Raw genomic sequence first — 12,539 nt, 5'->3', positions numbered from 1 at the left:
TCTAGTCTCCCATTCATATGCAACCAGGGCACACCCTGCTTAGCTAAGGGGACAAGTCATGCTTGCTACCACAGAGACTGGCCTATAATTGCTTAGCTCTGAGGAATCTAATGTAGGCTTCTTCAAAAGCGGTCTTATAATAACCTCCTTGAGACAAGGAGGCATCCTGCCTCCCCTCAGAGATGCATTTAACAAGGTATGTTAACAAGGAAATCTCCCTAAATGCCTGCCTGGAAGCAGTAATGGGCTGGATCAGGGAGAATAAACTGAAGCTGAATCCAGATAAGACGGAGGTACTTATTGTGTGAGTTCAGAACTCCAGAGAAGATTTTGATCTACCTGTTCTGGATGGGGTCACACTTCCCCAAAAGGAACAGGTCTGCAGTCTGGGAGTACTCCTGGATCCACACCTCTCCTTGGTTTCTCAGGATGAGGCGGTGGCCAGGGGTGCTTTCTATCAGCTTCGGCTGATGCACCAGCTGCATCCCTTTCTCGAGATCAATGATCTCAAAACAGTGATACATTTCTTCTCCAGACTTGACTTCTGTAATGCACTCTACATAGGGCTGCCTTTGTACGTAGTCCGGAAACTTCAGTTGATTCAGAATGCGTCAGCCAGGTTGGTCTCTGGGTCATCTTGGAGAAACCACATTACTCCTTTGCTGATGGAGTTACACTGGCTGCCGATAGGTTTCTGAGCAAAATACAAAGTGCTAGTTATAACTTATAAAGCCCTAAATGGCTTAGGTCCTGGGTATTTAAGAGAGCCTCTTCTTCGCTGTGAACACCACCATCCATTGAGGTCATCTGAGGAGGTCCATCTCCAGTTACCGCCAACTCGTTTGGTGGTCACACAGAGACGGGCCTTCTTGGCTACTGCCCCGAGATTGTGGAATGCGCTTCCTGCTGAGTTACGATCCTCCTCATCTCTGGCTATTTTTAAAAAACATTTGAAAAGCCATTTTTTACCCAAGCCTTCTCAGGTTTTTTAAATACTGTTTGTTAATTTTATGGTTTTAAAATTATTGTATTGTTTTAACTTTTATATGTGTTATATGTTGAACTGTTTTAACTTTTATATGTGTTGTAATTGTTGTTAGCCACCCAGAGATGTAAGTTTTGGTGCGGTATAAATTAATTAAATAAGTAAGTAAGTAAAGTAAGTAAGTAAGTAAGTAAATAAATAAATAAATAAATATAATAGCCTCCCTACCAGATGATATCAGTCATGGGCAAGAGTTGAGGGAACAGGCAGTAAATTGCACTGCTCCAAGCAACCTGTCCACATCTTCAGGAGTCACAAATTGAAACTGAGCTAATCTAACCATACAAGAGGATTTTCTGAACACTTCACCACTAGACTCTGACACCATAAAGGTATCCAGATGGGCCTAAATGCAAGAAATTTTATCTGCAAATAACTCAATAAAAGCATCACAGCAAGCTACTGAAGGATCCAAGCTGGAATTGATGGAAGAAGGACCTTGGGATTGTTCCTTCACAACCTTAGATGACTCTGCTGGATGGAAACTTGTAGATGCAATACAAGCAGCAAAGAACTGTTTCTTTGCTGTCTGTATTGCCAGAGCATAGATCTCTAAATGTGCTCCATATCATAACCTGTCACATTCAAATCGAGTCTTTCTCCACTTGTGCTCTAGTCACTTGCCACGTCAGTAAAGTCTTGTCACTTTAGCTCCTGCAGTCCTTCCATATACCATGGAACTAGTTTTGAAGCAGGTTGGAGAGCATGTGTATGTCCAATTATGTCTACTGCCCTAGTGAATTCCCTATTCCAGGTCTCAACCAGGGCATCAACAAAATCATTGGATGAGCCAACTATAAACCCTTCCAAGACTTCTTCGAATCCAATTGGATCCAATAACCTTCTCAGGCAGACCATCTTAATAGGTCCTTCACCTCTGCAGAGGTGATTTGTGGAAGCAAGCTGAACCTTAACCAGAAGATAGTCTGTCCATGACAATGGAGAAACCCACAGGATTCCCTGCCCACAGAACACTGCTCCAATCAAAACAAAAGACCAAATCAAGTGTTTGACCAGTGGTACGTGTAGGTCCCAAGACCATTTGGGATAGGCCCATAGTTGTCATGGTCACTATGAACTCCTGAGCTGAACCTAATATTAACTCAGATATAGTGTTTTACATGGAATCAGCTCACACATTAAGCTGCTTTTCATAAGGTATACAGTACAGAAATCTAATGCAGTAAAAAAAAATCACACAAGAAAAGACTATTGATAAACAGTAAATTCTTACATAGAATAAAATCAAATCAGAATCAAATAAAAAAAATAAAAAAATAAAAACCCAAGATAGCAAACATGGTTCTTATTTAATTATGAAAGACTTCTGTGGACTACCAGTAAGCTGGGTACAGATCTAGTTATTGGATTCATTTTTAGTTTAAAAAATATTGTATCGGGTAGTGCCCTTATTAGTGATCAGTGAAAACGATACAATGCAAAATGCTGACAATAGGGGCTGGATCAATCCGGATCCCATTATTGTGATTCTGCACATATCCCTACTTTTAGAAGATTATAATCTTCCAAAAAGCTTTTGTGCAAAAGTAACCTCTACCATATATGCCCCCAATCCATCCAGTCTCCTACACCTCCAGGATTTTGAGTCAACTGGAACTTTGTTGTTAGGGCATATATTTTCTGTAATGTTTGTGGGACTAAATACTACCGATAAAGCAGCTTTTAAAAGTGTATTTCCCTTGTGTTTTTGTTTTATACCAAGAAATATAGACCTGATAAATAAATATATATGCAGACTTTCATATTCATTCCAGATTTAAACTTACTCTGTAAGTCTGACAGAGTAAATAGGGATTTAAAACATCAATTAATTGGTTTAGTTCCCTTATATTGCCATGGCAAGTATTTCAAAGGTGTGTGTATGTAACTCAAGTAGTTCAGTCTTTAGCCAAACATTGGTATGTGTTTCAGCAAACTATGCTATCACAAAGGATAACAGTGAGGCAGAATAATATAAATATAATATAAACAGATATTAGGTAGGGGTGATCCATAAATGCTTCATTTTCATAAATGCTTTATTTTCTTATTAGCTTCATTTCAGAAAATTATAGTTCAAAAAAATGTCAGTATAAAATGAGTCCTATTTTGAACAATAAGGCAGAGAAAAATTATGACTATCTTTTTAATTAATCTCCTAGGGAAATAAGAAGGAAACTCAGTACAAATGATTATTTCTTTCCAACTAAATTTAATAAGCAAAACATGCAGTTTTCATGGCTAGAATTAGATGAACAAATCTCAGTGAACTTTTAACCTGAACTGAACTTTCCATCCATTGAGGATTCTAACTATCAAATGTTAACTATAACTGCCTTACATGTTTTGATCTCTACTACATTTATTTATTTCTCTCAGGAGAAATCAAAGAAAACATAATGCACATAAGTTAACGTTCAAGAGATTATCATGCTCACCAATCAATATAATGAACTCTAACAATACAGAGAGTTTGCCAGGTGTTTCTAAACTCAGTTAAAAATATGTAATTGTTTCTCTAGGGAGAATCTTGCATCTTTGCATTTAGCTCAATAATGCTAAAGTTTAAAATAATGAAGAGAACAGACTTTTAAAAAGAAATTTAATGTTGGTAGCAATGAGAAAAGCTTAGTGAAATACTCTAATTGTTAGATACCATGTTTCAGGAAAATAATGATATCACATATCCTTTAGATTCCAGGATGTTTGTAAGAGTCGCAGATTGTGCTTTTCACAAACTGCATCAGATTTTTCTTCCCAATAATCTCCCTTGGGTGATATTTCAGTATGTCAGGAGCAAACCTTAACTGAATAAGTAATAACAATAGAGCTGGACTAAATCTCGCCTCACATTTTCTCCACCAGTGTCAAAATGGTTGGAAATGGGGGAGGGGAGATTTTCGTGAGTGAAGGAAACAAACACATTTTTAAGTTTGCTGGTGGGGTTTACCTAAGACAGGGCCTTTCTTGGTTTTGTTAGAAGCATCACTTGTTTACTGGGCACCACTGTTTTCTTTCTTAGAATGAACTGCAGAATGAAGCAACATCATGAACCAGTGTTATGAAGTTGCTTTCTCCCACAGTGCATTTTGGGAAAGAAAATTGCACTGCCGGAAAGACAAGAGGCATTTCTACACTTGTTCCCTGAAATTGTGATGGCTTTTTAAAAGTGCATGCCATCCTGCTGCCTATCAGTCTTCTTGCCTAACATGACCAACTTGGTATTGAAGACTCCTTGTTGTTGGGGACCTCAGCATCTGTCATAGTAAGATCGCTTCCTCACAACTTTAAGACCAGCATTGACCACTGCCTCTCCACCTTAACCTGTGTTGTAGTTTCAGTGAAAATTTCAGGTTAGGCAAGAAGACTGATAGGCAGCAGGATGGCATACACTTTTAAAAAGCCATCACAATTTCAGGCAACAAGATGCTACAGAGGAAAGAGGCTTTGGGAGGTGCATTTTAATGCTGCTCTGCCGCCTCCCAATTGGGTGAGCACTAACACATGATTGCCCTAGGCAAGATGGTGGCCACATGTGTTCTGTCTTTCCCTGGGTTGGGCACAACCCTGCCCCCTCCAAGTGACAGTTCTCTCAATGAATCCCTATGAAGAACTTATATAGCAACCATGAATCTACATTGTGTTTGGACTGACCTTTGGCTCTTGCCCTTCAGCAAGAGCCCTTGGTCAAGGCCCCGGCAATATATAACAGTAACCTGGAAAAGAGAGGGTGGAGAGCACAAGCTCACTCAAATGGCTTCCAGGTGTTACAGCAAGGCATGCCCCACCCTGCTGAGCTCTCTCCAAATATAATCAAGTTATTGAGTGATTGCACATGCCATGGCAGTAAGTAAGTTTCTGCCAACGGCCAATTTATGGCAAGTGCAAACTATGTGCTAGTCCCTAGGCTTCTGAAGTGCAGGGTCTGGCATGGCAATTTAGTAGTGCCCACGTTGCATTAATCATGATGTCAGCCACTGATGGGATATTCAAAATTATGTGTTACTTTTTTGTTGTTAAATGAGTGCTCTCTAAAACTGAAAAATGCATTTTTAACAGGATGTGTTTTAAAAATATGTTGTGTTATTGTAATTATATACACACACACACACACACACACACACACACACACAATTACAGCTCAGTACTTCATCTGCAACCCCTCCCCCCCAAAAAACCACCTGAATAATCCTCCTCCCGCAATGCAACCTCCCTTTATGCTGCCTTTATTTAACAGAAGGCAGCATTCGATTCCATCTCACATGTCAAACTATGGGAGAAGTTGGAAGCCTCCTTCATTGACTTGCATCTGCTATATTTAATTCACACCCTGAATGCAGACACATTACTTAAGGTAAGGTGCAACCCCCAAGGCCACCTTTCAAGACCAGTCTCAACCCAGAAGGCGTCAAGCAAGGATGCATACTGTCCCTGCTCCTATTCAATTTCTTCATTAACACAATGGTGGGCCAGTTGACAACCTGAATTTTCACCCTCCTAAACTTGCTCTGCTATACACAGATGATGCAGCAATCCTCATGACCTTAGAAGAGCACTGAGGACCCTAACACAGTACTGTAAGACCTCTTGGAAATTAACTACCATAAAACAAAAATCATGGTCTTCTCCAAAAGGCCACAAATCCACACTTGGTGGCTAGATAGACACACATTTGAGTAGGTCCCGTGTTTTAAATATTTGGGGTTTGTTTTTCACTCTGGCAGCTTTAGGAAAGTCCATGGGGAACATGTGGCTCTAAATGCCCAGAGAAGCTCCTCCACCATCATCAAATTCCTGCATACAAGAGGAGGCCATTATATACCCAGAATGCTTGGTCTGTTCATTGCCAGATCACTAGCCCAGCTTCTCTATGGTGCCCAGCTGGGTCCCTTCCACAGCTTTCCTCCACTGGAATGCATGCAATCCAATTCCTGCAGGTAGTCCTCCAAGTACTAAGATGTGTCTAACGCCCCTCTGTGATTGGAGACAGGCCTGATCAAAGTGGAGGCCACGGTGTAGGTGGCCATTCTCAGCTATTGGTTCAAACTATCCTTTCTCCTCATTGGTCTTGATCCCTTCACTTTATGTGATGACTACCAATCTAAATGGAAATGGTCAATTGAGATGAAAATAGCATCCTTGGCTCTCTCCCCCTTGATTCTACTTAACATGGGCTACAATCAGGCCAAAGCCTCTATCAGATTATAATGGACATAGAGCACTAAACTGATCTAAGGGGTCCCCAAAAATTCCATCAGTGAAGGTCTTACATATTTACCCTCCCCAGCGGCCTACCTTTCTCAAGTGGAAGTCTCAAAGCAGGAGGGCATTCACCTTGGCACATTGTCATGCCCTCCCACCCTCCCTTCAGCTGTGCTTGAAGGCTGTTTCAGAAATATCCTACTCGCAGAATGACAATGCCCCTGTGGTTCCGGGCAGATTGAAACAATTAAACATGTCCTACTTCACTGTTTGTATTATGGAGACAGTCATTCCTTCTTCATTCACCCATTGCTAGGCACGTACCTAGGTTCTTTGAGCCATATCTATGTTTCAGTGATGCTCTCAGACTTCATGCCTGCTATTACAGTGTTGACAGATTCTGTGCGGCAGCATCAAGAATCCATCGGACTCTGGTAGGCAGTGGGTCCAATCAGCTTTAGTCTGTCCTCCAGCTTGGCTCCTATGTGCTACAATGCACTCATCCAACACAGTGTACCACCTGAAAGATATGTGCTTTTCTCACCTTTTTGCGCTGCAGCCTCACACTTTTTCTATATAGCTATATAGTCCCACTGCAATGTGGATTTATCACTTAGACTTTTATGCAATCACGCCTTTTTGTTGTTTTTATCCCTTTTTATGCCTTTTATAACTTTTATGCCTTTTAAATGCTATTTTATGTCCTTTTATGCTTTTAAATGCTTTTTAAGGTTTCCTTATGCCTTTTCATGTATCGCTATGTACTATACACTGCACTGTATAATCACCTCCTGTACTTTATGCTTGTCTATGACCATACTATAGATGATTGATTGACTGATTGATTGATTGAATACAAATACAGAAATATAAATCCTAAGAACAAAATATGATAATATATTTACAAATTCTCAGTGTTCAAACTAATATATCCCACCATCATGGATTTACCATAAATGTATAATAAAGAAACTGCTAAATTATTTTAGCTATTATTTGTAATCTACTATTAAATAAAGGAACCACATATCAAATAAAATGTTTTTTTAATGTTATTTTTTATTTAATATGAACTGTCAGGTTTTTCTAAGTTTTCCACAAACTGTACTTGATGTGCTGATTCTGAGACTGGTGGAATGTCAGTAGTTTTACATTTTGAGTTAATTATATTCAAGCTGCTAATAATAGGTTTTTAATTAAAAATCCACTGTATCCTTCAGAAATGTTCATTATATCACCAAGTAATTTTTTTTAATTTAAAGTTGTCTGATAAACATTAATTCCTTTTATAAAGCATAAAACACTTTTCCAATAACATTTTATAGTGGGACAACTCCTCCCTATGTGTTCAGAGAAAGTCTGTTTATCAGCTTTACATTTGGTAGACTGCATCATTTTCTCCACCTGTGTAGAATCAGGTACCATTGATAAAGGATGATAGGCAGCTAGGTAGATAGATAGATTCCCTGACACAAATAAGCTGCCAAGCTGCTTCTTTAAAAAAATTTTAAACAAACATATTCGGAAAGAGTGAATGTTTGGGTTTCAATACCTACAATGTTTCAGTGCTTCAAAGTATTATAGTATTTTTTTAAAGATTTCATTTGGAATTTTTTTTAAAAAAAAAAGTCTAAACTTACATAGAGTTTTACCTTACTTCCTAACCCATCTGTACACAGCTGCTTAATTGCATTTAAAATTTGTGAAATTAGGGGTTTTTTCAGCGGCTGAAATTGGATTTGTAAGTGAAACAAAAAACAGTCTTGGAAGAATATCTCCAGTCTATCAGTTTCCACATACCTCCTTTGATGTCTTTGTTTCTCATGCTGTATATTATTGGATTCAGGAATGGTGGCACAACACAGTAGGCTACAGCAGCCACCAGATCCAACTGCGATGGAGTCCTATTGGTGGGTCGGAAGTAAGCAAAGACACCAAAGAAGTAAAACATGGATAGCACAATGAGATGTGGCAGGCAGGTAGAGAAAGCCTTTTGCCTTCCTTGTGCAGAGGGGATTCTCATGACTGCTTTGAAGATCTGCACATAAGTTATTAGAATGAAAAGGATGCAACCAAAATACAAACAACCAGTCAAGACAATAGCCCCAACTTCAATGAGATACATGTCAGAGCATGAGAGCATGAGCAATGTTGGAATCTCACAGAAGAACTGGTGAATGATGTTGGAGCAGAAAGGGCTTGCAAATGTGGCTCCAGCATATAATGTTGCTGTTAGAACTCCAAGCATCCATGCAAAGCCTGCCATTCCAATGCAGCTGCCTCTGTTGATCATCATTTCGTAATGCAATGGATAGCAAATGGCAACGTAACGGTCGTAGGCCATCACTGTCAGAAGGAGAAACTCAGATGCTCCAAAGAGAACAAAGAAAAATAATTGGGCTACACAATGAGAATACAAGATCCACCTTGTTTTCATTATGGAGTTAGCCATGACTTTGGGGATGGTGACTGAGATGTATCCAAGGTCAACAACAGATAGATTTAGAACAAAGAAATGCATTGGTTTATGGAGGTGCTCATTGAGAATTACTACAGCGATGATTAGAAGGTTCCACATCAGAGCTGTAAGATAGATGATAAGAAACACCACAAAGGGAATGTTCTGCAACTCCTGAACCTCAGGGAAACTCATGAGTAGAAAGTGTGTCACTATGCTGTTGTTGGCCATCTACTCAGAGAAGTCTCTTGTTGCTACTGGAAAGGAAAGGGAAAATAAAATAGTTATGAATTCAAACAGAAAATGAAGTTATACTACGTTGAACAGATGAAAACATAGGTTCTCCTATGTCTTACACATAAAAACAACAACTGAGAAGTATTATTCTCTTTATTCATTTTTTCAGGAAAAAATGTTGGCTATCCTCCATATATTTAAGAAAGGTTCTGGTACATTACCCTCCCTGGCATCTCCAAGCTAGGGCTGAGAGATTCCTGCCTGCAACCTTGGAAAAGCTGCTGCCAGTCTTTGTAGACAATACTGAGCTAAATGGACCTATGGTCTGCCTCAGTATATGACAGCTTCCTATGTTTCTATGTACTATTTATTTATTCCAGTTTAGTGATCTAAGAAGTTATGAACTGTAATGCTGTCCATATTTTTTCCTCTGCACAGATTTGTGTATGTGTATCTTTACGTACATACCTAGCTAGCTAGCTAGCTCCCTACCTAACTACCTATCATCAACCTAGCTATGAAGTAAGGCTTCATGCATGATGAAGGGGAAAGTCCTTGAAAGTTCATCCACATTAATCTGTTGGCTTTGAGATACCACAGATAGGCTGAAATGTGAAAGGATCCTACAGCCTCACAAAACAAAATTGATTAATTGATTGTTTTTACATTGTGTAAGAAAAAAATGATTTTTTTTCATCTTTTGTAAACAGCTCTGAACTATCTGGAAGTTGTTTAATTAAATAACGGACATCTTATTGACATTGTACATATATGAGAGAAAGGAGGGCCATGCACTTCTGCATGTGAAAGCAAGTTACTGTGGCAGTTTGATGCAAATAACAATATTAGAGAATGAGGCTTTAGTTCAGAAACTATGATACTGAAAAACAAAGAGTGATAAGGAAAGGATACATGCTTGCATTACTTTATTATTGTTTTCTCTGTGTTAACAGTTTTGGGAACTTTAGTCAAAAAGCGGTATATAAATATTTGTATGTATGTATTGCTTGGAAAAATATTTCATTAAATCAGCATTTGAGAGATGTGCTTGAAAGAAAATTGAGAATTACAGCTGGGGGTGAGAAGACATCAGATTAAGAAGACTTACACTTTTTCTTTATACATTTCTTCTATTAGCATTTTCTCTCTCCCTGCAGCTGCTTCTAGCATAATAGATACTTTCGGAAGAAACTATCCATTTATCCATTTGATACTGTATTATTTCTCTCTATATCACAAACCAAGGCGGCAATGACAATAATCTGTATTGGAAAGAAGCCTTATTCATATCCTGTATATTTGCCTAGTTAGGGAGTTACTGTATTCCCTGGAGGTCTGCAAAGCTCAGACAGCGAAGATGTTTTAAAAACCCCACAAACAATAGTTGCAATTTACACGTTAAACCAGTGTGGATATTGCCACTCAGGATTAAGTCCAAGATTGCCTTCTCTCTGGTTGGTTCCAAGACCAACTGTTCTAGGGCACAGTCATTTAGCGTATCTAGAAATCTGACCTCTTTGTCATGACCTGACTGTGAATTTACCCAGTCTATGTGTGGGTAATTGAAGTCATCCATTATTACAGCCCTGCCTCTCCTTGACACCTCCCTGATTTCCTACTGCAACTCCCAGTCACTGCCAGCGTTTTGATCCGGAGGGCGATAGCACGTCCCCAGTAGCACATTTCCTTTCAGGCCTTGTATTGTCCCCACAGGGTTTCTGTGGAGGACTCCAATCCTCCTAGGTTTTCTACCTTGTTAGATTCTATCCCGTCTTTAACATACAGTGCTACTCCACCTCCAAGGCACCCCTCCCTCTCCTTTCTATAGAGTTTATATCCAGGGATAACAGTGTCCCAATGGTTCTCACTGTTCCACCATGTTTCTGTTATGCCTACTATATCTATTTCATCATGTAAAACTGCAAAATAAACATTATTATTATTACTACTACTACTACTACTAAAGTTTATGTTGCAGTTTTACATATGGAAGTTTAATAATAATAATAATAATAATAATAATAATAATAATAATAATAATAAAGTTTATGTTGCAGATTTACATCCCACAGTTACTCGGGCATTGGTGCCACCTTGCTTCCCTTTCTTTTTAACATCAAAATAAAACCACTTTTTCATATCATGAAATATATTTTCATTAGTGGTTGGCACTGCTTAACCTTTAGAGATGTGGCTAACCTTTTAGGGTTGTACATCAGAACTAACCATTGGATTAGATTCGGTCTGACTAGAGCCAATCAGAGTGTGTTAGGTTGAGCAATTAGACTCAATCAGAATGTGTTGGTTTAGTGATGCACATGGACAGTCTGCATCAAATTTATTTGATAGCATGGGTAGAATCAGATTGATTTGATTCATTGGGCCAGGATGGGTTGAGCACCTTACTTGATTTAGTGTGGTATGGCTTTACTTTCTGTTACTGAAGAAGAGTGCTGCTTCTGTGAGTAGTAACAGTGGCATTTCACAATATCACTTTTCATCACCAGCAGCCATTTCATAAGGCCCCAAGAAAGGAACAAACTATATTTTTAGTGTGATTAAAATATATGTTGTGAACCAACTTGGAAAACAAATTGGGGTTGTTGACACATGCAGATTTATCCAGGCTTGCACAAAGTAGGTAGGGCTGCTCATGTGAAGCAACATGATCAAGCCCAATCCACTGCTGCCCCATTGGGTAGCCCAGGTTTATTGAGGTAAGAAGGTGTATGTGCACCCTCTTATCTCCATTCCCAGTTATGTGGCAGCACGGACTGCCTGCAGCCCCATTCAGTCTTCCGGCAGCCTGTCCTACCATTGAGGCCAGGAGAAGGAGCATCCTGGCCTCTAGTATATTCCTAATGCACCGTGCTGCTGGTGCTGTGCATTATGGGATATACAGAGGCCAGACTTCCTTCTCACAACCTGAGAATTTGTGTGCCACTTGCTACAGCATTGCTCGTGTGGGTGCATGAGCGGTGGTGCCTGCAGCCAACTGGCAGTCATGTGGGAGGAAGGTAGGTAGGATCCTGCTACCTACCAAAGCCAACCCTCCACAACCCTGGTATTATGGTAATGTGAACAACCTTATTTTTTAAAAGGGGTATGTGGAACATGGTCTGAGTGATTTTAACTTGAATTAGCAAAATTATTTTTGATTCCATCAAACTCTTTGAAAACTTTGCCTAGGTAGAAACCTCAGCACACCAATCAGGAGGAAAACCACCCCAGAAATGAATGGAATCCTCATGGTGAGGAGGATTCTATTCCATTCCAATCACAAGTCAATTGTGACCTATACACCCTATACATTCCATTCCATCCTATGCATTCCAACCTATACATTCCATTCCATCCATTCCATTCTATCTATTCTATTCCATTCCAATCACAAGTCAATTGTGACCTATACAACCTATACACCCCCAGCAAAGTAGCTCCAGTGACTGTTGCTGGTGTCTATCTTATGTTTCATTTTAGATTGTGAGCCCTTTGGGGACAGGGATCCATCTTATTTACTTATTATTTCTCTGTGTAAACCACCTTGAGCCAAAGTTGGGAGAAAAATTACCCCAAAAATGAATGAAATCCCCATGG

At 39.4% G+C, this 12,539-nt stretch overlaps 1 protein-coding gene across 1 annotated transcript; it reads right to left on the bottom strand.

Moving 5' to 3' along the window:
* Positions 1 to 7,967: 7,967 nt before the first annotated feature.
* LOC128331082 (olfactory receptor 14I1-like) lies at positions 7,968 to 8,936 on the bottom strand. The gene has a single exon (XM_053264444.1). The coding sequence runs from the start codon at positions 8,934 to 8,936 to the stop codon at positions 7,968 to 7,970; it is 969 nt and encodes a 322-aa protein (XP_053120419.1).
* Between the last annotated feature and the right edge of the window lie 3,603 nt (positions 8,937 to 12,539).

This window comes from Hemicordylus capensis, chromosome 6 (genome assembly GCF_027244095.1).
Source record: "Hemicordylus capensis ecotype Gifberg chromosome 6, rHemCap1.1.pri, whole genome shotgun sequence".
Taxonomy (NCBI): domain Eukaryota; kingdom Metazoa; phylum Chordata; class Lepidosauria; order Squamata; family Cordylidae; genus Hemicordylus; species Hemicordylus capensis.
Note: the sequence above shows the minus strand (reverse complement) of the source record. Positions and strands in the feature narration are given on the sequence as shown.

Bases quoted from the DNA above. Each gene is read 5' to 3' on its own strand.
- LOC128331082 (XM_053264444.1), bottom strand. From the start codon at position 8,936: ATGGCCAACAACAGCATAGTGACACACTTTCTACTCATGAGTTTCCCT.